This window comes from Pan paniscus, chromosome 18 (assembly GCF_029289425.2).
Source record: "Pan paniscus chromosome 18, NHGRI_mPanPan1-v2.0_pri, whole genome shotgun sequence".
NCBI classification, from domain to species: Eukaryota; Metazoa; Chordata; class Mammalia; order Primates; family Hominidae; genus Pan; species Pan paniscus.
In genome coordinates, this window is record NC_073267.2 from 34,610,537 (window position 1) to 34,635,974 (window position 25,438).

At 51.4% G+C, this 25,438-nt stretch overlaps 1 protein-coding gene across 1 annotated transcript in view; it reads left to right on the forward strand.

Annotated features, from left to right (window-relative positions):
• ITGAD (integrin subunit alpha D) overlaps positions 1-24,816 on the forward strand; it is a 43,198-nt gene extending 18,382 nt beyond the window's left edge. Inside the window, exons 8-32 of the mRNA XM_057299982.2 lie at positions 413-543; positions 1,830-1,975; positions 5,842-5,995; positions 6,093-6,243; positions 6,754-6,827; positions 8,734-8,863; positions 9,075-9,217; positions 9,415-9,555; positions 9,647-9,856; positions 11,181-11,311; positions 11,432-11,589; positions 12,775-12,929; positions 13,184-13,315; positions 14,537-14,610; positions 14,831-14,972; positions 16,385-16,501; positions 16,608-16,687; positions 16,788-16,871; positions 21,415-21,493; positions 21,653-21,760; positions 21,872-21,949; positions 22,146-22,259; positions 22,403-22,504; positions 22,769-22,879; positions 24,320-24,816. Of these exons, the coding sequence (XP_057155965.2) occupies positions 413-543; positions 1,830-1,975; positions 5,842-5,995; positions 6,093-6,243; positions 6,754-6,827; positions 8,734-8,863; positions 9,075-9,217; positions 9,415-9,555; positions 9,647-9,856; positions 11,181-11,311; positions 11,432-11,589; positions 12,775-12,929; positions 13,184-13,315; positions 14,537-14,610; positions 14,831-14,972; positions 16,385-16,501; positions 16,608-16,687; positions 16,788-16,871; positions 21,415-21,493; positions 21,653-21,760; positions 21,872-21,949; positions 22,146-22,259; positions 22,403-22,504; positions 22,769-22,879; positions 24,320-24,433 (3,059 nt within the window). The 3' untranslated portion in view covers positions 24,434-24,816. The remainder of the gene's footprint in view (positions 1-412; positions 544-1,829; positions 1,976-5,841; positions 5,996-6,092; positions 6,244-6,753; positions 6,828-8,733; positions 8,864-9,074; positions 9,218-9,414; positions 9,556-9,646; positions 9,857-11,180; positions 11,312-11,431; positions 11,590-12,774; positions 12,930-13,183; positions 13,316-14,536; positions 14,611-14,830; positions 14,973-16,384; positions 16,502-16,607; positions 16,688-16,787; positions 16,872-21,414; positions 21,494-21,652; positions 21,761-21,871; positions 21,950-22,145; positions 22,260-22,402; positions 22,505-22,768; positions 22,880-24,319) is intronic.
• The last annotated feature ends 622 nt before the right edge of the window (positions 24,817-25,438 follow it).

The window sequence follows — 25,438 nt, forward strand, 5'->3', positions numbered from 1 at the left end:
AGGGACACTGAAGTCCAGAGAAGTTAAGTAATGTGCCTGAATTCACCAATTAGCACGTGGCTGAGCTGGGGTTTAGCCCAGGCACACTGGCTCCAGAACACGCGCCCTGAACCACTTTGCTAAACATTCGCCCATGATGCTTGTGGCACCCCTAGCATCTGTGTTTAATGAATATTTGTTGATTAAATGGATGAGGAGCCCACCTGGGTCCTGTGTTGTCATCCCTCTCTTTCCAGGCCATGTGGGAGGAAGGGAGCAGGGGGCTGGGGTGGCAGATTGGGGCCTCCTCCAAGGAGGGGTCGGAAACTAGGTGGGGATGCCAAGAACAGCCCCTGGGCTCTGTTGAGCAGGAGCTGCAGGAGGGGGTTGGGCCCCCGCAGTGCATCTCCGATTCCTCCCCATTCCCCCACAGAGTGTCCACATCAAGAGATGGACATCGTCTTCCTGATTGACGGCTCTGGAAGCATTGACCAAAATGACTTTAACCAGATGAAGGGCTTTGTCCAAGCTGTCATGGGCCAGTTTGAGGGCACTGACACCCTGGTGAAGACTGGGCACCTGGGGCTGGGGTTTGGGGGACGGGGGAGGCTGGCCTCGGGGAGGCATCCCGGGAGGGGTGGGGGCAGGCCAGTGAGCCGTGTGTGATGGGGCTGGGGTGGAGAATGAAGCTATGGTCCCAGCACAGGCCCAACTTGAGCCCTGACCTAGGAGGCCCCCCTTGGCATTTAATAATGTATCCAAAAGCTACAGGAAATACAATGTTTCTGCTGTTTAAAAACATTGAAAGTGTTTAAAAAATAATTTTGCTATGGAATTTGACTGACTATAACTCAGCCAACTGATTGATGATTTATTATATTTTCTATGTAACTAATGATTTCTTTTTATTATTTTATTTTCCCATAACTAGTGCCTATGTATGTGCAAAAAAACCCCACTGTTTTGTTTTTTAAACAGGGTCTTGTTCTGTCATCCAGGCTGCAGTGTGGGGGTGCAATCATAGCTCACTGCAGCTTTGATCTCCCAGGCTCAAGTGATCCTCTTTCCTCAGCCTCCTGAGTAGATGGGACTACAGGTGCATGCCACCATGCCTGGCTAATTTTTAAAAATTTTTATTGTAGAGATGGGGTCTTGTTATATTGCCCAACCTGGTCTCCAACTCCTGGCTCAAACAACCCTCCCACCTTGGCCTCTCAAAGTGCTGGGATTACAGGCATGAGTCACTATGCCCAGCCACAAATTCTTGAGAAGGGAGGAAATACACAAATTGATTTAATGTGTGATAAAAATTTTAAAAAGCTAAGCGTAGCAAATATTGTGGTTGGCAAAGTTATTTTTAATAAACTGTGAAGGAAATATCATTTGGTTTAGATTTTCCAGTTTATATTTTGTATTTTTGGGCCAATGAATTTTCTTCTCTGGGTTTCAGTATATTATTTGTAGGGCTTCAAAACACATGGGAAATGGTTTGTAAATCCAAAATAATTCCAAAATAAAGTTTATTAAAACTGAAAACAATATGGCTTGGTGTGGTGGCTCACACCTGTAATCCCAGCACTTTGGGAGGCTGAGGTGGGAGTATTGCTTGAGGCCAAGAGTTCGAGACCAGCCTGGGCAACATAGTGAGAACTTGTCTCTACCAAAAACAAAACAAAACAAAAAACAAAGCCAGGCATGTGACGTGTGCCTGTAGTTCCAGCTACTTGGAGGCTGAGGCAGGAGGATCACTTGAGGCCAGGAGTTTGAGAGACCCTGTCTCTACAAAAAATTAAAATAAAAACAATAGTAACAGGCACTGAGCCCTGGGCCCTCCCCACTGGCCTTTGCAGTTTGCACTGATGCAGTACTCAAACCTCCTGAAGATCCACTTCACCTTCACCCAATTCCGGACCAGCCCGAGCCAGCAGAGCCTGGTGGATCCCATCGTCCAACTGAAAGGCCTGACGTTCACGGCCACGGGCATCCAGACAGTGGTGTAAGCACCCCCGACCCCAGCCTGGCGATGTGACTGCCACCCCCACTTCCTAACCCTGGGTCAGCACAGCTCTTCTCAGAGGCTGAGGGAGGCTCCAGGGAAAGGGGCTACCAAGGGGCATGTCGGGGCTGCAGGGAGAACCTCCCCCCGGGGTGCTCCTGGTTGCCTCGCTGCCGGTCTCCCTGATATAGGACTAGGCTCCTCTGCAGCTATGCCTCCCCTTTGCCTGGTTCTGCAGAGCCTGGACCCCAGGACCCCTCCCCACCCCACAGCAGCCAGAGGCCCGGGCTTTGGCTCAGACACATCAGGCTCCCATCCTGGCTCCCCGTGAGCTACTCTGGGTGTAACCCTGGGGGTGATGGGCTCTAAGTCTCAGTAACTCTCAGATGAAGATAAGCTCACAGCTTAGGATTGAGATCATGTGTGTGGGGTGCTCAGCCCGGGGCACGCAGGAGGTGTCGGATAAATGCCTGAGGTTTTATCAGAGAATGGAGCAGTCAGGGACTCAGGAATTGTCACCCAAGGTCGTCCTGGTGCCTTTCTCCCCACTCACCTCCTCTCCCGCATCCCTCACCCCTGCGCACCCCCTGTGCTACCCAGGCACTCACCGTGGGCCGGCCCCATGCACATGCAGTCTATTCCTAAAACGATGTAGAAGGTGGGACCCCCGAGAAGGGCATGTGGTTCTTGTAGGAAGGAGCTGGGCTGAAGGTCGGGGATCCTTGGCTTCCTGCACACACCCCTGGGAGCAGCCCTGGGGTGGTGCTAGAATTTGGCTTAAACAAGAGATGCTCCCACCAAACGCACCCTCTTTACTTCTGGGAGGCTCTTCTGCCTTGAACGGTGGCCCCTTGTGACTCAGCAACCCAGAGGAAGGCCTCCGTCTGTCCTGTAAGTTTAAAGTCACACGGGAGTGTCCCATTCTGGAGTCTCCACCTCACCCCTCAAAGTTCTTCCAGTGGTGGGGCCTGGGGAAAAAAATGAATGAGGCAGGGGTGACCGAGTGGTTCTCACCAACTCCAGTCCTGCTCTCATGCCCAGACTGCAGGAAATTTCCCAGCAGCCTTTGCTCCCCAGAGCCAAGCCCATCTCAGGGCTGGACTCAGCCAAGGATTGGACCTCCCTGCTGCCGGTCCTTCCCTTCCCTCCCTCCCTTCCTTTCTCCCTCCCTCCCTCTTTCCCTCCTTCCTTTCTTCCCTTCCTCTCTTCCTCCCTTTCTCCCTTCCCTCCCTTCCCTCCCTCACTTCGTTTCTTCTCTCACTCTGTTTTGTATTTTAGACAGAGTCTTGCTCTGTTGCTCAGGCTGGAGTGCAATGGCACAATCTTGGCTTACTGCCACCTCCATCTTCTGGGTTCCTGGATTCTCCTGCCTCAGTTTCCCAAGTAGCTGGGATTACAAGTGCACACCACCATGCCCGGCTGATTTTTGTATTCCAAGCTCAAGCAATTCTCCTGCCTCAACCTCTGAGTAGCTGGGACTACAGGCCCGCACCACCACACCTGGCTAATGTTTGTATTTTTAGTAGAGATGGGGTTTCACCATGTTGGCCAGGCTGGTCTCGAACTCCTGACCTCAAGTGATCTGCCTGCCTCAGCCTCCCAAATGCTGGGATTACAGGCGTGAGCCACCATGCCCAGCCTCTTCCTTCTCTTTCTTCTTTTCTTCCCTTTCTTTCTTTTCTTCTTTTTTTAAAAAGTTTTATTACAAAAAAACAAAAACAAAGCAAAACCCAAACAGCAATAATAGTAAGGAAACTTTTTTAAAAAGAAGTATTATATTACCCACAGTCCCTCTAGTCAACCACCCTACAGTATTTTAGTAACATCAAGGGATACTTACAAGTGAATCAATAAATCTCAGCTGCATAGCACAATGCCACTTCCATACTCATCTTTATTCAGGCTTATTTTGTATGGTCACATTCAGGGCAGAAGCTATTTTCATCCTGTCTGGGTTTTTTTCCCCCTCATCTAGGTCCACAATTTTTTGTTTTCCTTTTTTTTTTTTTTTTGAGACAGGTCTCACTCTGTCTCCCAGGCTGGGGTGCGGTGGCACGATCACGGCTCACTGCAGCCTCCAGCTCCTGGGCTCAACAATCCTCCTGACTCAGCCTCCTGAGTTGGGATCACAGGTGCATGCCACCACATCTGGCTAATTTTAAAAAACATTTTTTGTAGATATGGGGTCTTGCTATATTGCCCAGGCTGGTCTTGAACTCCGGGCCTCGAGAGAGCCTCCTGCCTCGGCCTCCCATACTGCTTTCCTTTGAAATGGCTGTGTCTACTAACAGGCTAGGTCATGACTGGCTAAACCCTTTCCCCAGTGTTGGATATTTGGGTTATTTCCAATATTGTATTTGACACCTGTGTGTATTTGCTCTGAGTTTATCTGAGTTTATAGAGTTACATGAGCAGGTAGTTACTTTTTTTTTTTCTTTTTTTTTGAGACGGAGTCTTGCTCTGTCGCCCAGGCTGGAGTGCAACGGCATGATCTCGGCTCACTGCAACCTCCATCTCCCAGGTTCAAGCAATTCTCCTGCCTCAGCCTCCTGAGTAGCTGGGATTACAGGCATGCGCCACCATACCTGGCTAATTTTTGTATTTTTAGTAGAGATGGGGTTTCACCGTGTTGGTCAGGCTGGTCGCAAACTCCTGACCTCGTGATCCTCCCACTTTGGCTTCCCAAAGTGCTGGGATTACAGGTGTGGGCCACTGTGCCCGGCCGATAGTTACATTTTTAATTGTTTGTTACAGCTGTTATCTAATTAGTAGTCACCGTAGGCCATTCACTGTAAAAGCTTGACCTTGTTTAATCTTCAGGATAACCTGACACTAATTTTTTCAGTTATCTACTGTTGCCTAACAAACCATCCCCAAATTAAGTGGGTTAAACAATCCAGCACTAAGCTGGTGTCTGGTGCCTGTGGGGGATATGCTGGAAGGCAGGCTTGGTGGGGACGGCTGAGCCTCTTATTTCAGGTGGCCTTCCTCCATGGGTGCCTCCAATAGGGCAGCTGGACTTCTCTCATCGTGGCTCAGGGCTTCCAAAAGTGCAAAAGCAAAAGAAACCAAGGCTTCTGAGACCTATAACTGGCATGGTGTCACTTCCACCGCACGCTACTGATGAGAGTGGGACTCAGCCAGGCCAGGTCCAGTGTGGGAGGGAACCAGGTGTGGTTCACTGGGGGCCATCTTTTGAGACAGCTACAGCACAGTTATCCTCATCATGCATGGAGAGAGGCAGAGGCCCGGAGAGGTTAAGTCCCATGCCCAAAGTGTGTCTGACTCCAAAGCCCCTGCTTTGAATCACACTGCCTCTGGGGAAGAGAGTTCAGCCATGGATAGAATTTAGAAACAAAGAATGTGACTTCTTTTATTATTGATTTAATTATGGTTTGTGTGGCTTTCAAAAATGGCCAAATTAGCTGGGCATGGTGGCTCACGCCTGTAATCCCAGCACTTTGGGAGGCTGAGGCTGGTGGATCACTTGATGTCAGGAGTTTGAGATCAGCCTGGCCAACATGGTAAAACCTCCTCTCTACTAAAAATACAAAAATTAGCCGGTCATGGTGGTGGGCACCCATAATCCCAACTACTCAGGAGGCTGAGGCAGGAGAATCACTTGAACCCGGGAGATGGAGGTTGCAGTGAGTGGAGATCATGCCACTGCACTCCAGAGCCTGGGCATCAGAGCGAGACTCCGTCTCAAAAGAAAACCCAAAACGGCAAAATCAATTCCTTAACATGCCTGATAGAATGTGAGGGTGCCAGGACTCCCCAGCCTCTCCAGATGAGAGGACTGCAAATGATGTCTTTCCAGAATCAATCACATCTCAGTAGAGTCATCTTCCTTTCCTCCCCGACAGGACACAGCTATTTCATCATAAGAATGGGGCCCGAAAAAGTGCCAAGAAGATCCTCATTGTCATCACAGATGGGCAGAAGTACAAAGACCCCCTGGAATACAGTGATGTCATCCCCCAGGCAGAGAAGGCTGGCATCATCCGCTACGCTATCGGGGTGCGTCTCTTCTTCACCCCTGCCCCAGGCTCAGCCTGCACCTCCTTCAGGTGCAGTGCTGCTGGGCTCATCCTCCTCGGCTGCCTCTCTGCTGCAGGTGGGACACGCTTTCCAGGGACCCACTGCCAGGCAGGAGCTGAATACCATCAGCTCAGTGCCTCCGCAGGACCACGTGTTCAAGGTGGACAACTTTGCAGCCCTTGGCAGCATCCAGAAGCAGCTGCAGGAGAAGATCTATGCAGTTGAGGGTAAATGGAAGCAAGGGTGCGCCTGGGAGCCAAGCGGTCCCCACCCAATTGTCCCGTGCAGGCTTTTTTTTTTTTTGAGATGGAGTCTCACTTTGTCCCCAGGCTGGAGTATAGTGGCACGATCTCGGCTCACTGCAACCTCTGCCTCCTGGGTTCAAGTGATTCTCTCGCCTCAGCCTCCTGAGTACCTGGGATTACAGACACGCGCCACCACGCCCAGCTAATTTTTGTATTTTTAGTAGAGGCGGGGTTTTGTCATGTTGGCCAGGCTGATCTCGAACTCCTGACCTCAGGTGATCCGCCAACCTTAGCTTCTCAAAGTGCTGGGATTACAGGCGTGAGCCACTGCGCCCAGCCTGTCCCGTACAGTCTTGATGGGCCATTCCTGTTCACAACTCACTCAAAATTGCTGTCTGGAACCCAAGCCTCAGATCATGTTCTCCTCCCTGTGTTCTGAGTCCTCATGGGTCTCATGGCTTCTAGGAACTTCACTGACCTGTTTCCCCACAGGAACCCAGTCCAGGGCAAGCAGCTCCTTCCAGCACGAGATGTCCCAAGAAGGCTTCAGCACAGCCCTCACAATGGTGGGTAGAGCCTGCCCTCAATCCATAGCTCTTGGATACCAACTCTGCGCCCACCCTGGGCTGGGGGCTGGGAGCCAGACATAAACAAGAGCAGACCCCATCCTCAATCGCCAGGGAGAGGCCCCCACACGTGTGTTAGGGGCCAGGAGCACAGCAGGGAGGAGGGTAGCCTGGGTTCCTGCTCTCAAGGATCACGTATTCTAGTGGAGGAGACAGTAAGCAAGAGCCTCTCAGATAGCACTAAGCGTCAGGGTAGAGAGAGAGATAGCCAGAGGAGCCTCAGTAATGGAAAAGGCCAGCCCTGGACAAATCAGGGGAGACTGTTCTGGGCACAGGACAAAGCAAGTGCCAAGGTCCTGAGGCAGGACCCAGGTCCTCGGCGGGAGAGATCCGGGCTTGCCAGAGCCCAGGGAGCCCAGGCAGCCTGGAAGGAGAGGTCTGGAGGCTGAGAAGGACCAGGTGGGATCAAAGATGTGGTTTGGAAGTGCGTGTGTGTTCAAAGGATCCAGATGGGGCCGGTCACTGTGGCTCATGCCTGTAATCCCAGCACTTTGGGAGGCTGAGACGGGCAGATCACTTGAGGTCAGGAGTTTGAGACCAACTGGCCAACATGGCGAAACCCCACCTCTACTAAAAATACAAAAAAAAATAGCCAGGTGTGGTGGCTCATGCCTGTAATCCTAGCTACTTGGGAGGCCAAGGCAGGAGAATTGCTTGAACCCAGGAGGCAGAGGTTGCACTGAGCCGAGATTGTGCCACTGCACTTCAGCCTAGGTGACAGAATGAGACTCCGTCTCAAAACAACAACAAAAACAACAAAAACCAAACCAAACCAAAACAAAACAAAGCAAAAAAAAAAACCCCAGATGGGTTTACTTCAGAGTTAATTTGGGGGTGTCTAGGGGGTGGTGAAATGAAATAAGATTGGTCAAGAATTGATCACTCAAGGTAGGTCACATGTACTTGGGGGTTCATTATACATTTATTTCTACTTCTGTATGTGTTCCAAATTATCCATATCAAAAGTTCAAGAAAGCAATAAACAAAGTACACCCAGGAGGAAATGCCTGTGGCTCCCTGAAGGAGCTGAGGAAGACCTCACAGAGGAGGCAACATTGACGTTGACTTTTCCAGCCGGGCATAGTGACTCACACCTGTAATCCCAACATTTTAAGAGGCTGACGTGGGAGGGTCATTTGAGGCCAGGAGTTTGAGATCAGCCTGGGCAACATAGTGAGACCCTGTCTCTACAAAAAATAAAAAAAAAATTAGCCAGGCATGGTGGCACATGCCTGTGGTCTCAACTACTCAGGAGGCTGAGATGGGGGGATTGCATGAGTCCAGGAGTTCAAGACTGCAGTGAGCGATGATTGTGCCACTGCGTCACAGCCTGCGTGACAGAGCAACAGCCTGTCTCAAAAAAAAAAAAAAAAAAAAAAAAGAGAAAGGATGAAGTTGACTCTTCCAGGGAGGGGAAATGAGCTGAGTCCCAGAAAACAAGAAGGGGAGGGAGGTGTCCTGGCCAAAGGCTTGATGTGCTTTGGAACAGAGTGAGGCTCCATGGCTTTGATGGGGAAGGGTCCTAAGTACCACCGTAAGGGCCTTGGCGATGGTTTTCCAGCAGGGGTGGCTGCACATTTGGGTTTGGGAAAGCCTGGCACTGGGGCAGTAGACAGAGAGGCAGTGGTGAGCACAGCGGGGGCAGACAGGGTGGTGAGTGAGAGGACAGGGGGCTGGCGGAGCAGTGGCTGTGGGGACAGGCAGAGGCACAGAGGCTGCTGGTGCGGGCCGGGAAGACAGAGAAGAAAAGCCTGGATGGCGAGTGATGCGGGTGGCAGGCGTGTCTCTGGGATATGCTGTCTTCCCGCTCTAGTCTCTGCCCAGCCCTGGAATTCTTTCCTCCCAGGATGGCCTCTTCCTGGGGGCTGTGGGGAGCTTTAGCTGGTCTGGAGGTGCCTTCCTGTATCCCCCAAATATGAGCCCCACCTTCATCAACATGTCTCAGGAGAATGTGGACATGAGGGACTCTTACCTGGGTGAGAAACGGCCAGGGGTTGGGGACAGGTTGGAGATGCACTGGCCAGGGTGGGGTCCAGGGTTCTGGGCAGGGGGGATGGGTGCTGTGCTGCCTGGGGTGGGTTCCAGGGTTCTGGGGAGGGGAGATGGGGGCTGCGCTGCCTGGGGTGGGGGTCCAGGGTTCTGGGGAGGGGGAATGGGGGCCTTTGTGCTGAGACCTGGGCCCCTCAGGTTACTCCACCGAGCTAGCCCTGTGGAAGGGGGTACAGAACCTGGTCCTGGGGGCCCCCCGCTACCAGCATACCGGGAAGGCTGTCATCTTCACCCAGGTGTCCAGGCAATGGAGGATGAAGGCCGAAGTCACAGGGACGCAGGTTGGGCGTGACAGGAGCCAGAGGGGAGGATGAGGGTGGGGAGGATGAGGGTGGGGACAGTGGCCGGGGCTAGGGAGAGGATGGAGGGGCTTTGGGGGCCTTGGGAGAGGCCCTGGTACCTGGGGAGAGGCGGGACCCTGGCCCACAGGGCTGCCTCTGGCTGGGACAGGCAGCATGACCCAGGCTCTGCCCTTCAGATCGGCTCCTACTTCGGGGCCTCCCTCTGCTCCGTGGATGTGGACAGCGATGGCAGCACCGACCTGATCCTCATTGGGGCCCCCCATTACTATGAGCAGACCCGAGGGGGCCAGGTGTCCGTGTGTCCCTTGCCTAGGGGGGTGAGTGGCTGATGGGACCTAGGCTGGGTGGGGTCCGGTGTGAGTGGAGGCGTCACCTGGATTGGGGTCTGACACTGCTTGTGTTCAGCAGAGGGTGCAGTGGCAGTGTGATGCTGTTCTCCGTGGTGAGCAGGGCCACCCCTGGGGCCGCTTTGGGGCAGCCCTGACAGTGTTGGGGGATGTGAATGAGGACAAGCTGATAGACGTGGCCATTGGGGCCCCGGGAGAGCAGGAGAACCGGGGTGCTGTCTACCTGTTTCACGGAGCCTCAGAATCCGGCATCAGCCCCTCCCACAGCCAGGTGAGGCCCGTCTTCAGCCTCTTTTAGTCCCAGCTCCTTCCCATGTCCTGAGTTCACTGAACGCAGCCTCCTGTCTCTGTCACCATTCCTGTCCTTGTTGCAGTGGTTTGTCAGCTAAGCACACGTCATCTCTCTTCTCTCCTTTGTTCCAGAAAGCCTTCCATCTGTGTGGGTGGCTTAATGGTTAGGAGAGCAGACTTTGAGGTCAGAGGCCAGTTCAAATCCCTGGCCGGGCCGGCCATCCTGAGCTGTGTGGCCTTAGGCAGGTGACTGACAGCCTTGGTCAGCCTTAGTTTCTTTCTATAAAACGCAGAAATGATAAAACCAACTCCTTAGGCTTCTTGTAGAAATAACAGTGAGAGTGCTAAGGCAATCACCACTGCACTCACTGAAGGTTCATGAGTGACCTGACCAGTGATGAATACACAAATATATTATATGCCTATTGTTATGCTCTTACTTCCTCACCAACCTGCACCCTCATGACGGGTTGGACCCAAAGAGTCCCCTTCTCTGTTTGGGGGTCCCGAGGTCCTCACCCTGTTTGCTTTTTTTTTTCTTTTTCTTTTTTTCTGAGACAGAGTCTCACTCTGTTGCCCAGGCTGGAGTGCAGTGGCGTAATCTTGGCTCACTGCAACCTCCCGAGTAGCCTCCCAAGTAGCTGAGATTATAGGCTTGTGCCACCACACCTGGCTAATTTTTGTATTTTTAGTAGAGATGCGGTTTCACCATGTTGGCCAGGCTGGTCTCGAACTCCTGACCTCAGGTGATCTGCTTGTCTCAGCCTCCCAAAGTGCTCGGATTACAAGCGTGAGCCACTCCGCCTGGCTGTATTTGCTTTCAATTTCTATCTCCACATCTCTCCTTTCCAATTGCTGTCTTCTGATCCTCTTTCACCACAATCTGTTTTCCAAATCTCTCTTCTCAAACCTTTCCCATCACCTCCCTTTGACTTCCGCCTCTCCCATCTCTCTGGCCAGCGGGTCGCTGGAAAGATGAGCAAACGGAGGGACAGACAGATTGAGTCCTTGCCCACGGCCTCGTGGCTCATACGTGGAGGAGTCAGAATTGGAACTAGAGATTGATTGAATGAATGACACTCGGGTCACCAGGACACCCTTCCAATCTCCACTCCTACATCTATTTCTTAGCAATCATCTCCCGACTCCTACCTCCTCTTTTCAGGCTCTTGTTGGTGACATCTGTTCACAGCTCACCCCTTCTCTCCCTTTGCCACCATCCTACCTCCATATTCCCCTTGTTACTTATTTCCAACTTCTTCCCCCATCTTCCAGCCTGATTCACCCTTTTCTCTTCTGGCCAGCGGATTGCCAGCTCCCAGCTCTCCCCCAGGCTGCAGTATTTTGGGCAGGCGCTGAGCGGGGGTCAGGACCTCACCCAGGATGGACTGATGGACCTGGCCGTGGGGGCCCGGGGCCAGGTGCTCCTGCTCAGGTAGTGACTCCCCAACATCCTGCCCTCCCGTGCTGTGTCTGATTCACCGGTGCTGCCTCCCCAGCCACGTTATCCTCCCAGAAGCCAGTGTTCTGTCCTCCCCACTACTCTGCCCCTCAGGAGTCTGCCGGTGCTGAAAGTAGGGGTGGCCATGAGATTCAGCCCTGTGGAGGTGGCCAAGGCTGTGTACCGGTGCTGGGAAGAGAAGCCCAGTGCCCTGGAAGCTGGGGATGCCACCGTCTGTCTCACCATCCAGAAAAGCTCACTGGACCAGCTAGGTGTGTTTCCCCCATAAAGGGGGCCCAGGCCCCTCATTCCATTAGGGGCCCCAATGCCATCCTGAGGATGGGATGGGCCTAGGAATCCAATCTTACCTCCACATTCACTCACCACCTGTGCCAGAAACCTGGCTCATTCTCTCCCCTCTTCCTCACACCTGGGCCTGTGGATTCTGTCTCCAGGGCTGACCTGAAGTCCACCCAGTTCTCTCCTGGGCCCCAGCCACTGCCTTCCCCCAGCCCCTGATTCCCTTCCACCTACACCAAAGTCATGACATGAAGCAGTTCCCACATCTCTTCTTGCACCCTCCCACCCATTTTCCACAGAGGAACTAGAGTCGACTGGTCCTGAAATGCAAATCTGGGCTCCTCACTCCCCTGCGTAACCCGCCTTGCATTTACAAAGACTCCAGTCCTTCCCTCCAATGCCCTCTCTGACTTGGCCTCCTGGCCTCTCTGACCTCATAGCATCCCACTCCTCCTTACTAGGCACGCTTTTCGTAAATGCACCAGCTTTGCTCTCCCTTCTGGTCTTAGGCCCTGTTCCCATGGTCCTGGATGTTCTCCCCACTCCTCACCTGGCTCCTGCTCATTCTCCAGGTGGCTGCTTAGCCATGGTCCATCCGGGATGGCAGCCTGGCCAGGTCCAGCGAGCGTGCTCTCCTTAGAACCACAGGAGAGCCTCCCCTCGCACTGATCACGCTGCAACATCACGGCCCATGTGCTTGGCTTCTTTCTTAGATTGTGAGGTTCATGAGAGTGGGGGCCATATCTATATAGCTAGCTAATCTATCATCTATCTGCCAAATCTATCATCTATTATCTATTAATCTAATCACCTATCTAATCATCTATCTACCAATCTATCACCTATTATCTATCATCTATCACCTATCTAATCTATCCTCTACCAAATCTATCATCTATTATCTATCATCTGTCTATCTAATCTGTCACCTATTTAATCTATCATTTATTTATCTATTATCTAGCCATCCATCCATCCATCCATCCATCCATCATCTATCCATCCATCTATCTTCTTCACATGTATCCCCAGCACGTGGTACAGTTCATGGCCCATAGCAGTGTCCGGCAAACATGTATTGCATGAACAAATAAATGAAAACAGAGCATTCTAGGTTATTTCTGCCTTTTCATTTTGCACTCTCCCCTGCACTTCAGGTGACATCCAAAGCCCTGTCAAGTTTGATCTGGCACTGGACCCAGGTCGTCTGACTTCTCGTGCCATTTTCAATGAAACCAAGAACCCGACTTTGACTCGAAGAAAAACCCTGGGACTGGGGATTCACTGTGAAACCCTGAAGCTGCTTTTGCCAGTGAGGACTTTGGGTTCTGGGAAGGGGGAGAGAGGAGGAGCCCAAGGCTGGCCTGGGGCACCCCCGTTCTCTGCTGAGCGAGGTGGGAAGGGTTAGGATGTTGGGGCTGGAGAGAGGGACATTAGGGCAGGAGAACCTGGCTCCACGGCTTGGAGGGAGCACTGTCAGGGCAGTGGGGAGTGGATGCAGTGGAGGAGGACTTGTGGTGGAGCGTAGAGAGGACAGCAGGTTCTTGAAAGCCTGTTCTCTCTCAGGATTGTGTGGAGGATGTGGTGAGCCCCATCATTCTGCACCTCAACTTCTCACTGGTGAGAGAGCCCATCCCCTCCCCCCAGAACCTGCGTCCTGTGCTGGCCGTGGGCTCACAAGACCTCTTCACTGCTTCTGTGAGTCTTCCAATGAAGTCCCAGGGATGTGCTGACTTCATTTTGTCTCCATGAGCTTAAAAATCCACTGTAGCTCCCCAACACCCAACCACATCCAGTCCAGAAACCTGACTCCAGTCTCTCCCTTCCTCCTCACACCCAGGCCTGCGGGTTCTGTCTCCAGGACTGACATGAAGTCCACCCATTTCTCCTCCTGGTCCCAGCTGCTGCCTTCCCCCAGCCCCTCAATTCTCTCCCACCTACACCAGAGTTGACACGAAGTGGTTCCCATATCTATTGTTGTACCCTCCCACCCATTTTCCATAGAGGAGCTAGAGTCGACTGGTCCTAAAATGCAAATCTGGGCTCTTCACTCCCCTGCGTAATCCCCCTTGCATTTACAAAGATCCAAGTCCTTCCCTCTGATGTCCTCTCTGACTTGGCCTCCTGGCCTCTCTGGCTTCACGGCATCCCACTCGCCCTTACTAGGCACGCTTTTCATAAATGCGCCAGCCTCGCTTTCCCTTCTGGTCTTAGGCCCTTCTCCCACCTCCATCCACACACCCAGGAACTGTACACATCCTAGGCAGTTCCCACTTTTCCCTAGCACAGACTCTCTTGTTCATTCCCAGATCCCTCCCAAGTTTCCTCATTCCTACCTCTGTGCCTTTGTCCCTGTTTCGCCCCTCACTTGGAAAACAGTGCCTTCTGCCTTCTCTCCCCGTCTCCCCCCGAAGCTCCAGCCTTACCTCCCTCTCTTCTGAAGGCCACACTCAGCATCTGCCGCTCCTTCTCTGGTCCCTGTTACACCAAGGTGGTGCCACAGCAGATATCACATGGCTGTTATAACCATCTGCATCTACATTTGAGGCTGTCTTGGGACTGTAGTTTCTTTGAGCATAGGAACCATGTCGAATTGGCCTGTCATTTCCACCTTCCCCCAGCCCTCGCCCAACCCAGAACCTGCACAATTATTGGCACTTAATAATGTTTGTGGAATAATTGTTCCAGGATAAGCTGGATGTAACTCAACTGAACTTTATGTCCCTTGAAGCCAAGGATCTTGTCTTATCTTTCTTTTATATGCCAACCTCCAAACCGCACCTGCGCCCCTTGTTGGTGTCCAGCAAAGTGCTGGGGGCAGTGGCTTAGTAATGCTCAATGTTGGAGAGTGCTTCTAAGGAGGGGCTTGGAGAAAGACTAAGATGTCAGATGGGAACAGAATATACTATTTTGCTGCAGCTCCCCTTCGAGAAGAACTGTGGGCAAGATGGCCTCTGTGAAGGGGACCTGGGTGTCACCCTCAGCTTCTCAGGGTGAGCTGTAACTCCCTTCATATCCAGACACTCAGGCTTCTGAGTCCCCCATCCTCCTGGGATGCTTGTGCTGCTCTCTGGCTCTCTTTCTAACAAAAGTGATGTTCACTGGATTGTTATTGGCCCAGAGCTCCAGAGTTCTTGGGATTCTGCCCTGCCCTTCCCAGTTCCCACCTATTTCCAGTGGAGCGCCACTCCCAGCCTCGTCCTTCCCCTTCAGCCTGCAGACCCTGACCGTGGGGAGCTCCCTGGAGCTCAATGTGATTGTGACTGTGTGGAACGCGGGTGAGGATTCCTATGGAACCGTGGTCAGCCTCTACTATCCAGCAGGGCTGTCGCACCGACGGGTGTCAGGAGCCCAGGTAACAACTGCTGTAGGCTCTAGTGGGAGGGGGCCTCTCCCCTGCCCTGTAGCCCCGGGAGTTACACAGTGTTCTTCAAAATTGTTCTGTGATGATATGTGCTCTCTCTCTCTCTCTCTCACACACACATACACACAGAGAAAGTGCATAAAGCATACATATGGTTTAATGAATAATATTAAACAAACCATAGAGTTAACATCCAGATCAAGAAATAAATCACTGCTAGCATCCCCAGAACCCCCTCCCTGTTTACCTTTCCCCATCACAGCTCCATCCTGTCCCCAAAGGTCATCACTATTCTGACTTTGTGGTCATCATTTCCTTGTATCTCTCTCTCTCTCTCCTTCCCCCCTCCCACACCCCTCCCTCCCTCCCTCCCTCCCTTACTTCCTCCCTCCCTCCCTCCCTCTCTCTTTTTTTTGAGACCAAGTCTTACTCTGTCACCCAGGCTGGAGTGCAGTGGCACAATCACCACTCACTGCAGCCTAGACCTCTTGGGCTCAAGCAATCCTCGCACGTCAGCCTCCCAAGTAGCCGGGACTACAGGTGCATGCCACTATGCCCAGCTAATATTTATTTATTTATTTATTTATTAGAGACAGGGTCTCACCATGATGCCCAGGCTGGTCTCAAACTCCTGGGCTCAAGTAATCCTCCCACCTCAGCCCTTAAAGTGCTGAGATTACAGGTGTGAACCACCACACCTGACCATATTGTTTCTGTGTGTGGGTCTTATTTAAGAAACACTTCCAGGTTATGAAAATAGCCCCCTATATTATATTCCAAAAGCTTCATGGTTTTGCTTTTTCACATTTAAGTATTTAATCCAGTTGGAATTTATTTTAATTTATGGAGTGAGGTAGGGATCCAATTTCTTTTTCTTCTTTCTCCTCCTCTTCCTCTTGTACTTTCTTTACTTTTCTTCTGCTTTTAAAAAATTTTTTTGTATGGGTCAATTTTCCTGGCATTGATGGAAATTGATTGAAAAGTCTGTCCTTGGCCGGGTGCAGTGGCTCACACCTGTAATCCCAGCACTTTGGGAGGCCAAGGCGGGTGGATCACCTGAGGTCAGGAGTTTGAGACTAGCCTGGCCAACATGGTGAAACCCCATCTCTACTGAAAATACAAAAATATTAGCCAGGCATGGTGGCAGGCATCTGTAATCCCAGCTACTCAAGAGCCTGTGGCAGGGGAATTGCTTGAACCCAGGAGGTGGAGGTTGCAGTGAACCATGATCATGCCATTGCACTCCAGCCTGGGTGACAAGAGTGAAATCCGTCTCAAAAAAAACAACAACAAAAAAAGAAAAGTCTGTCATTTTCCCTAGTGCTCTGCAGTGCCACCACTGCTGTGTATCAAGCCCACACATGCATGCGGGTAACTTCTTAAAATTCATTCTCCTCCCCTAGAAGCAGCCCCATCAGAGTGCCCTGCGCCTGGCATGTGAGACAGTGCCCACTGAGGACGAGGGCCTAAGGAGCAGCCGCTGCAGCGTCAACCACCCCATCTTCCATGAGGGCTCTAACGTCAGTGCTTCCCCCTAAATCCCCATCACTGTCCTCCCTTGTCCCAATCCGTCCCTCACTCTGCCATGCCCTTCCTTTTATCCCCATTCTTTCCTTCTTCCCTCAGGGCACCTTCATAGTCACATTCGATGTCTCCTACAAGGCCACCCTGGGAGACAGGATGCTTATGAGGGCCAGTGCAAGCAGGTGGGTCCAGGCCAGGGTATCCCCCACCCTCCATCGCATGCCCCGGCTAGAGACCCCTCTCCTGGATTCCTTCCCATTGGTCCCCCCTTTCTGTCTCCAGTGAGAACAATAAGGCTTCAAGCAGCAAGGCCACCTTCCAGCTGGAGCTCCCGGTGAAGTACGCAGTCTACACCATGATCAGCAGGTGCCCAGTCCCTGGCCTTCCCCTTGGACCTCTGGCCTTCCTCTATGCCTGGTACTCCTTCTGAGTCCCAGCCTGCTCTTCCAATGATGCACATCTAAGCTCTCCTGTTTTGGGACGCCTTTGTGGGTGAATGGCCATATATAATGACGTTTATGCTGCATAAAGATGTTTCTGGGCTGGGCGCGGTACCTCGCGCCTGTAACCCCAGCACTTTGGGAGGCTGAGGCAGGTGGTTCACCTGAGGTCAGGAGTTCGAGACCAGCTTGGCCAACATGGTGAAACCCCATCTCTACTAAAAATACAAAATAAATTAGCTGGGCGTGGTCATGCGTGCCTGTAATCTCAGCTACTCGGGAGGCTGAGGCAGGAGAATCACTTGAATCCGGGAGGCGGAGGTTGCAGTGAGCCGAGATCATGCCACTGCACTCCAGCCTGGGTGACAGAGGGAGACTCTGTCTCAAAAAAAAAAAAAAATTAGCTGGGCCTGGTGGCGCATGCCTGTAATCCCAGCTACTCAGGAGGCTAAGGCAGGAGAATCTCTTGAACCTGGGAGGCGGAGGTTGCAGTGAGCTGAGATTGTGCCACTGCACTCCAGCCTGGGCAATAGAGCAAGATTCTGTCTCAAAAAAAAAAAAAAAAAAAAAAAAGGTGTTTTTGTCAACAGTGGACCCACATTTACTACGGGTGGTCTCCTAAAATTATAACGGAGTTGAAAAATCTCCTAATGATGTCATAGCAGTTGTAACATTGTAGTGCAACTCATTGCCTTTTTTATGTCTAGATACACAAATACTTTCCATTGTGTTACAATTGCCTACAATATCCAGTACAGTAACACGCTGCACGGGTTTGTAGCCCAGGAGCAATAGGCTATACTATATCACCTAGCTGTGCAGTAGGCTCTACCATCTAGGTTTGCATAAGTGCAACCTATGATGTTTGCACAATGATGAAATTGCCTAAGGCCGGGCGCAGTGGCTCACACCTGTAATCCCAGCACTTTGGGAGGCTGAGGCAGGCGGATCACCTGAGGTCAGGAGTTCAAGACCAGCCTGGCCAACATGGCGAAACCTTGTCTTTACTAAAAACGCAAACATTAGCCGGGCGCAGTGGCACACGCCTATAATCCCAGCTACTGGGGAGGTTAAGGCAAGAGAATCGCTTGAACTTGGGAGGCAGAGATTGTGGTGAGCTGAGATCGCGCTGCTGCATGCCAGCTCAGGGGTGACAGAGTAAGGCTCTGTCTCAAAAAAAAAAAAAAAAAAGAAAGAAAAGAAAAAGAAATTGCCTAACGATTAATTTCTTGGAATGTATCCTTGGTGTATTTGTACCCTAATAATATATACCATAGCTCTTGCTGCTTCTCTCAAATCGACTTGCTGGTGGGACACACACACATTGCCACCACTGTGCCTTTCCCCCTCTCCCTCTAAAAGGAAGGCTTCCTTTTTTAACATGAAACAAATCCTGTCCTTTGTATTAAATGTGAATGTGCTGAAGCAAAGCTGCTACATGGAGATCAAGGCTTTTCTGAGCACCCTGAATTGGGGAGCTTGTGCCCAACAGGATATGGTCTGTCGCCACACAGAGGAAAGGAAAGGTCAGGTTTCTATAAAACTCAGAGTGGGGCAGAGGTGTGAGAAACTGTTGGGAAGGTCTCTTAAGAGCCTGGCCAAGGCAGCGCAGGAAAGGCAAGTGTAGGGCTGAAGGCAAGAGGGTTCTGCAGGTGGTGGAGGCACAGGGGCAGGCGAGGCTGGATGCAGAGCAAGGCATCCCATACACTGGGCTGAAAGACTGTAACATTGCTGTGGGACAAAGTTTGCTGCTATTGCTTTTTTTTTTTTAGACGGAGTCTCACTCTGTCACCCAGGCTGGAGTTCAGTGGTGCAATCTGGGCTCACTGCAACCTCCACCTCCCAGGTTCAAGTGATTCTCCTGCCTCAGCCTCCCGAGTAGTTGGATTACAGGCATGCACAACCACATCTAGCTAATTTTTTGTTTGTTTGTTTGTTTGTTTTTGAGATGGAGTTTCACTCTTGTTGCCCAGGCTGGAGTGCAATGTTGCGATCTCAGCTCACTGAAATCTCCACCTCCCAGGTTCAAGTGATTCTCCTGCCTCAGCCTCTCGAGTAGCTGGGACTACAGGCATGTGCCACCATGCCTGGCTAGTTTTGTATTTTTAGTAGAGACAGGGTTTCACCATGTTGGTTAGGCTGGTCTTGAACTCGTGACCTCAGGTGATCCACCCCCACCCCATGGCCTCCCAAAGTGCTGGGATTACAGGCATGAGCCACCACACCTGTCCACTGTTGCTTCTGATGTATTAAGTTGTTAGGGGAAGGATCAAGGGAGATCAAGCAGTGTCATTGTCCTTTCAAGTCACATGTAGGTTTCCCTTTCTATCCACAGGAAAATACTTACAATAAGAGCTTACAGTTATATATACCCATGTCAGGCATCGTTTTATGTTGCTGTTGTTTTATGGTGGTCTTCTTGCACCATCTTAAGTACTTTATATGTATTTACATTTATTTAATCCTACCAATAATTATATTGTTATCCCTATTTTCACCAACAAAGACATCAAGAAGTGAAATACTTTGTTCCTGTCAATCTCCAAGTGGGCAGCAGAACCAGGAATCAGACCCAGACGGTTTGGCTGCAGAGTCCATGCCCATGGCCATACATGGCATGCCTCTCCAAGGACTGGGGAAAGCTGGGTGGTTTACTTAGATCTGAAAACAGGCTTAGGCTGCGCACGGTGGCTCACGCCTGTAATCCCAGCACTTTGGGAGGCCAAGTGCTGGGATTACAGGCATGAGTGGGAGGATGGCTTGAGCCCAGGAGTTTAAGACCAGCCTGGGCAACATAGTGAGAACCCATCTCTACCAAAAAAAAAAAAATTAAAAATGAAAATAAAATAAAACTTTAAAAATGAAAAGAGGTTTAGAACTAGATTTTAAGATGAGAAAACAGCATAGAGAGAAGGGTTTGGGGTGGGGGGCACAGAGGAAAACCGGCATACTTAGGGAAAAATAAACCTTAAGATTTATGGAGGAGTCCCTGTGTGCTGGGCACTACCAAGCCCTGGTCACAACTCTACTACAGGGAGGTGCTACGGTTTGCATCCCCATTTTAAAGAGTGAAAAGCTACAGTTTCCAGAGACGTGAAGTGGCTTGCCTCAGTGACTCAGGTAGGAAGTGGTCGACCTGAGATGTGAACCTAGGCGGTTTGACACTGGAGCCCATGTTTTTAGTCATCAGGCTGATGGGGGGTGGACTGCTGGGGCTGTTTCTGTGTGGCTGGTCTGGCTGCTGCATGTGAGGTGCAGGCCCGTCTGCTGGTCTGCTTACTTTTGCTTTTTGTTTGTTTTGAGACAGGGTCTCACTCTGTCACCCAGGCTGGAGGGAGGTGGTGTGAACGTAGCTTACTGCAGCCTCGACCTCCCAGGCTCAAGCAATCCTCCTGCCTCAGCCTCCTGAGTAGCTGGGACCACAGGCGTGTGCCACCACTTGCAGCTAATGTTTGTATTTTTTTTTTTTTTTTTTTGCAGAGACGACGTCTCTCTGTGTTGCCCAGGCCAGTCTTGAACTCCTGGGCTCAAGCGATTCTTCTGCCTTAGTCTCTCTAAGTGTTGGGATTACAGGCGTGAGCCACCTCGCCTGGCCAGCTTGCTCATTTTTACTAAAACTTTAGATGTTAAGTGGTGAGAGGGCAGGGAGTTATGGCTTAACTTGAATCCCCAGTGCCAACCACACAGCCTGTGTTTGCTGAAGGAAGTTTGGGTGGAAAGACCCCACCTGCTGCCTGGAACACTGATGTCCCTTCCACAGGCTTGTGCACAGGCACTATCTTCCTTCACATTTACTCACCTGCCCCAGGACAGCCGAATCTATTTTCTTCATTCCCACCATGAAGGGGCCCTCACTCCATGTCTTCCTGAGTGATCCAGCTCTCATTCCTAGAGTCCCCTTAGGCTAACTTGTTCTGCTACAATCTCTGTAAGCATTACCAGAGGCCAAACACTACCTATTAGAGAAAGCAATGCAAACGCCTTTGCCCCATGTAGGAGACATGAGGTTTAAGTTGGGTCTTTAAGTGTAAATTTCCAAAACTGGAGACAGTAAGAACGTTCCAAGGAGAAGAGCTTGAGCAAAGTCATGAGGCTATGAAAGAGCCAGCGGTGTGCATGGCAGAGCTAGTGGATCTGGGTGATGGGGGCAAGGGACATCGGAGGGAGGGGAGCTGAAGCCGAGGCAGCAAAGGTTATGTGGGACCATCTTTTACTTATTTACTTTGAATAGGGACAGGGTCTCACGATGTTGCCCCAGCTGGTCTGGAACTCCTGGGTTCAAGAAACCCTCCTGCCCCAGCCTCCCAAAGTGCTGGGATTACAGGCATGAGCCACTGTGCCCGGCCAAATAATGTCCATCGTTATTTCCCTGAGACATCTGCCCAGCCCAACAGAGCTCTCTGCAGTAGGACAGGGCACAACTGGGGACAGTTTCAGGGCTGTTTTTCACCCACAGGCTCTCTCTCCAGGCAGGAAGAATCCACCAAGTACTTCAACTTTGCAACCTCCGATGAGAAGAAAATGAAAGAGGCTGAGCATCGATACCGTGTGAGAGTCTAGGGAGTATCCATGTCTGCCTTCCACGTTGTGGATAAAGTTGGAAGTTGGTGGAGAAGATGGAGAGGAGCCTTGGGGTAGGGCCAGGAGGGAAGTAGGATTTGGAAGGCTCCAGAGACCACAATAACACTCTGCCTTGATTTCCTGCAGGTGAATAACCTCAGCCAGCGAGATCTGGCCATCAGCATTAACTTCTGGGTTCCTGTCCTGCTGAACGGGGTGGCTGTGTGGGATGTGGTCATGGAGGCCCCATCTCAGGTACCCGCCTGTCTCTCCTCTTTCTTCAGACTGACATCCCACAGCACAGCACTCCCTCTTACCAGGGACATGTTGCTCATTCTGAGGCTAAGTGCTTCTTTCTCTCCCCAGAGTCTCCCCTGTGTTTCAGAGAGAAAACCTCCCCAGCATTCTGACTTCCTGACCCAGATTTCAAGAAGTCCCATGCTGGTGAGAAAGTCCCTGAACCTCCACCGCCAAGATCAGCCCCCACCGGGGATACTGGGAAATGTACTGCTAGGCCACAGAGTTCCGTGCATGTCCTGTAACTGCTCATCTGTTCCCCACCCCAAACCTGACCATATTTTTTCCTATGGTTCCCTCCTCAGGGAAGAACCCCTCAGTTTCACCCCTCTTCTGCCCCCAGGACTGCTCCATTGCTGGCTGCCTGCAGTTCCGCTGTGACGTCCCCTCCTTCAGCGTCCAGGAGGAGCTGGATTTCACCCTGAAGGGCAATCTTAGTTTCGGCTGGGTCCGCGAGGTGTGTGGGGGCAGCGGCAGAGCCCCTGCCCCAGACTCAGGCAGGACCTGGCATGTCTGTGCCCATCTGCAAGCCAGGGCACCCCCGAAGCTCTGAGCCTCCCCCAGAGCCAGTTCCACAGGTTTCCCCCAACCCCTTTACAGACATTGCAGAAGAAGGTGTCGGTCGTGAGTGTGGCTGAAATTACGTTCGACACATCCGTGTACTCCCAGCTTCCAGGACAGGAGGCATTTATGAGAGCTCAGGTAGAAACCATGTGGAGGGCAGCGACCAGGCTGGAAAGAGGGCCCCTAGGGCTACATCTGTGGTGCTGGGTGGGGGGTTTGCAAGCCTTGGGGGAGGAGGGTGAAAGTCTCTGGGCAGGACAGCTGTCCCTAAGGGCACGGGTGCTGCTGTGTCTCACTCCTTGGAGCAGAGCCTCAGAAAGGAGGGGAGAGAATTAAAGGTTGCGGAACCTGGGAGGCATCTGGGATGGCATGAGGCCAGATGCTCTCTGATCTCTAAATCAGATGGAGATGGTGCTAGAAGAAGATGAGGTCTACAATGCCATTCCCATCATCATGGGCAGCTCTGTGGGGGCTCTGCTACTGCTGGTGCTCATCACAGCCACACTGTACAAGGCAAGTGTTTTATCCAACTCTTTTTTTTTTTTTTTTTTGAGACGGAGTTTCCACTCTTATTGCCCAGGTTGGAGTGCAATGGCATGATCTTGGCTCACTGCAACCTCCACCTCCCGGGTTCAAGTGATTCTCCTGTCTCAGCCTCCCGAGTAGCTGGGATTACAGGTGGCCTGCACCATGCCCGGCTAGTTTTTTGTATTTTTAGTAGAGATGGAGTTTCATCATGTTGGCCAGGCTGGTCTCGAACTCCTGACTTCAGGTGATCCGCCCACCTTGGTCTCCCAAAGTTCTGGGATTACAGGCGTGAGCCACCTCACCCGGCCTTATCCCACTCTTGACACCACCAGCATCCAACCCAAGCCCTCCTACAGACTGGCTGATATAGTGAGAACTCAGACTGTGGAGGCAGACAGGCCTGGACACACATTTTGGCTCTATCATGTACTCACTGTTTAATGTTAGGCAAGTTGCTCCACCTCTCTAAGCCTGTTTCTCTCTCTCTTTTTTTTCTTTTGAGATGGAGTCTCACTCAGTTGCCTAGGCTGGGGTGCAGTGGCACAATCTCAGCTCACTGCAACCTCCACCTCCTAGGTTCAAAAGATTCTCATGCCTCAGCTTCCCAAGTAGCTAGGACTACAGGCACACACCACCACACCTGGCTATTTTTTGTATTTTTAGTAGAGAGAGGTTTCACCATGTTGGTCAGATTGGTCTCAAACTCCTGACCTCATGTGATCCGCCCACCTCGGCCTCCCAAAGTGCTGGGTTTACAGGCATGAGCCACTGCGCCCGGCCGTTTCTCATTTTTGAAATGATAATAATGCTTATATCACAGAGTGGCTGAAGTGAGAGAGAAATGAGGCCAGGGCATGTGCACAGATCTGCCTGGATCTATGCTGTCCTGCCACGGGTCGTGTGTGTACCTACTGTGCTCGGGGCCAGCAGATGCTCGATATATGATAGCTGTTCACATAAATGTTCTCGCACACAAACGTAAGTTAGCTTAGTTGTTGCCTCCTCTTCTCTCTCAGCTTCTTCTTATTCCCAATTTTCTTCCCTGCCCTCTTACCCAGCTTTTCTTTCTTTTCTTTCTCTTTTCTTTTTCTTCTTCTTCTTTTTTTTTTTTTACATGGAGTCTTGCTCTCTTGCCCAGGCTGGAGTGCAGTGGCATGATCTTGGCTCACGGCAACCTCTGCCTCCCGGGTTCAAGCGATTCTCCTGCCTCAGCCTCCTGAGTAGCTGGGATTACAGGCGCACCACCACACCCAGCTAATTTTTGTATTTTTAGTAGAGACGGGGTTTCACCATGTTGGCCAGGCTGGTCTCCAGCTCCTGACCTCAGGTGATCCACCCTCCTCAGCTTCCCACAGTGCTGAGATTACAGGTGTGAGCCACCGGGCCCGGACTTACCCAGCTTTTCTAATTTATTTCCCCTGATAGCTTGGCTTCTTCAAACGCCACTACAAGGAAATGCTGGAGGACAAGCCTGAAGACAGTGCCACATTCAGTGGGGACGATTTCAGCTGTGTGGCCCCAAATGTGCCTTTGTCCTAATAATCCACTTTCCTGTTTATCTCTACCACTGTGGGCTGGTCTTGCTTGCAACCATAAATCAACTTACATGGAAACAACTTCTGCATAGATCTGCACTGGCCTAAGCAACCTACCAGGTGCTAAGCACCTTCTCGGAGAGATAGAGATTGTAATGTTTTTACATATCTGTCCATCTTTTTCAGCAACGACCCACTTTTTACAGAAGCAGGCATGGTGCCAGCATAAATTTTCATATGCTTAAGAATTGTCACATGAAATGAGGATGTTTATAGCACACTGTCCTTGCGTGGAAGAGCTATAACCCAGGGACCTGAGTGCCTCTCTGGGAATAGTCGGGGGAACCTATTTGTGGGCATTGAAAAAGTTTTTTCACTTTCTATGGTGATGGGAGCCTGAGGTCATCTTTTCTTGATGGGGCTGAGAGGTGTGTATCAGGGGAGAGGGTCAAAGAGTGTGTATGTGTGTGTATGTGTGCATGTGCATGCACGTGCACGCAGGCATGCATTGGTCATGGGTTTCTTCACACACTTCAGGTTCCTCCGTAATGGTAAGTGGGCAGGCTGTCCTAGGAGGTGAAGAAATGTCCAGAGCTCATTTGAACTCCTGTCCCCCTTGAATGAGGTACTCAGAAGCCAGGAGAGCCAGGCTAGGAGCATGTGATTTCCCATACAGAAGACTCATTAGGAAAGATTATAGAGAATTATCAAAAGATTCCAAATCCAGCATTAGGTCCGAAGGCCTCACACACAGGACTGTGGAGCCTCCGTCTGAAATCCAGAGAGCTGGGATTCACAGACACCAGCAGCTCAGGTGTCAGGCAAGAAGTGGGACTTCAGGATCTGCAGCCCTGGGCTCCCATGGGGGCTCTGCCGAGCTGCCGGAACTTGGACAAGTCATTTAATTCCCAAGAATCTCAGGTCCTCCTCTGGAGAAGGTGAACTAAATTTATACCCTGCTCCCAGCGTTACTGTGAGGATTCAGTGTACGGGGAAGCCCATGACAGCC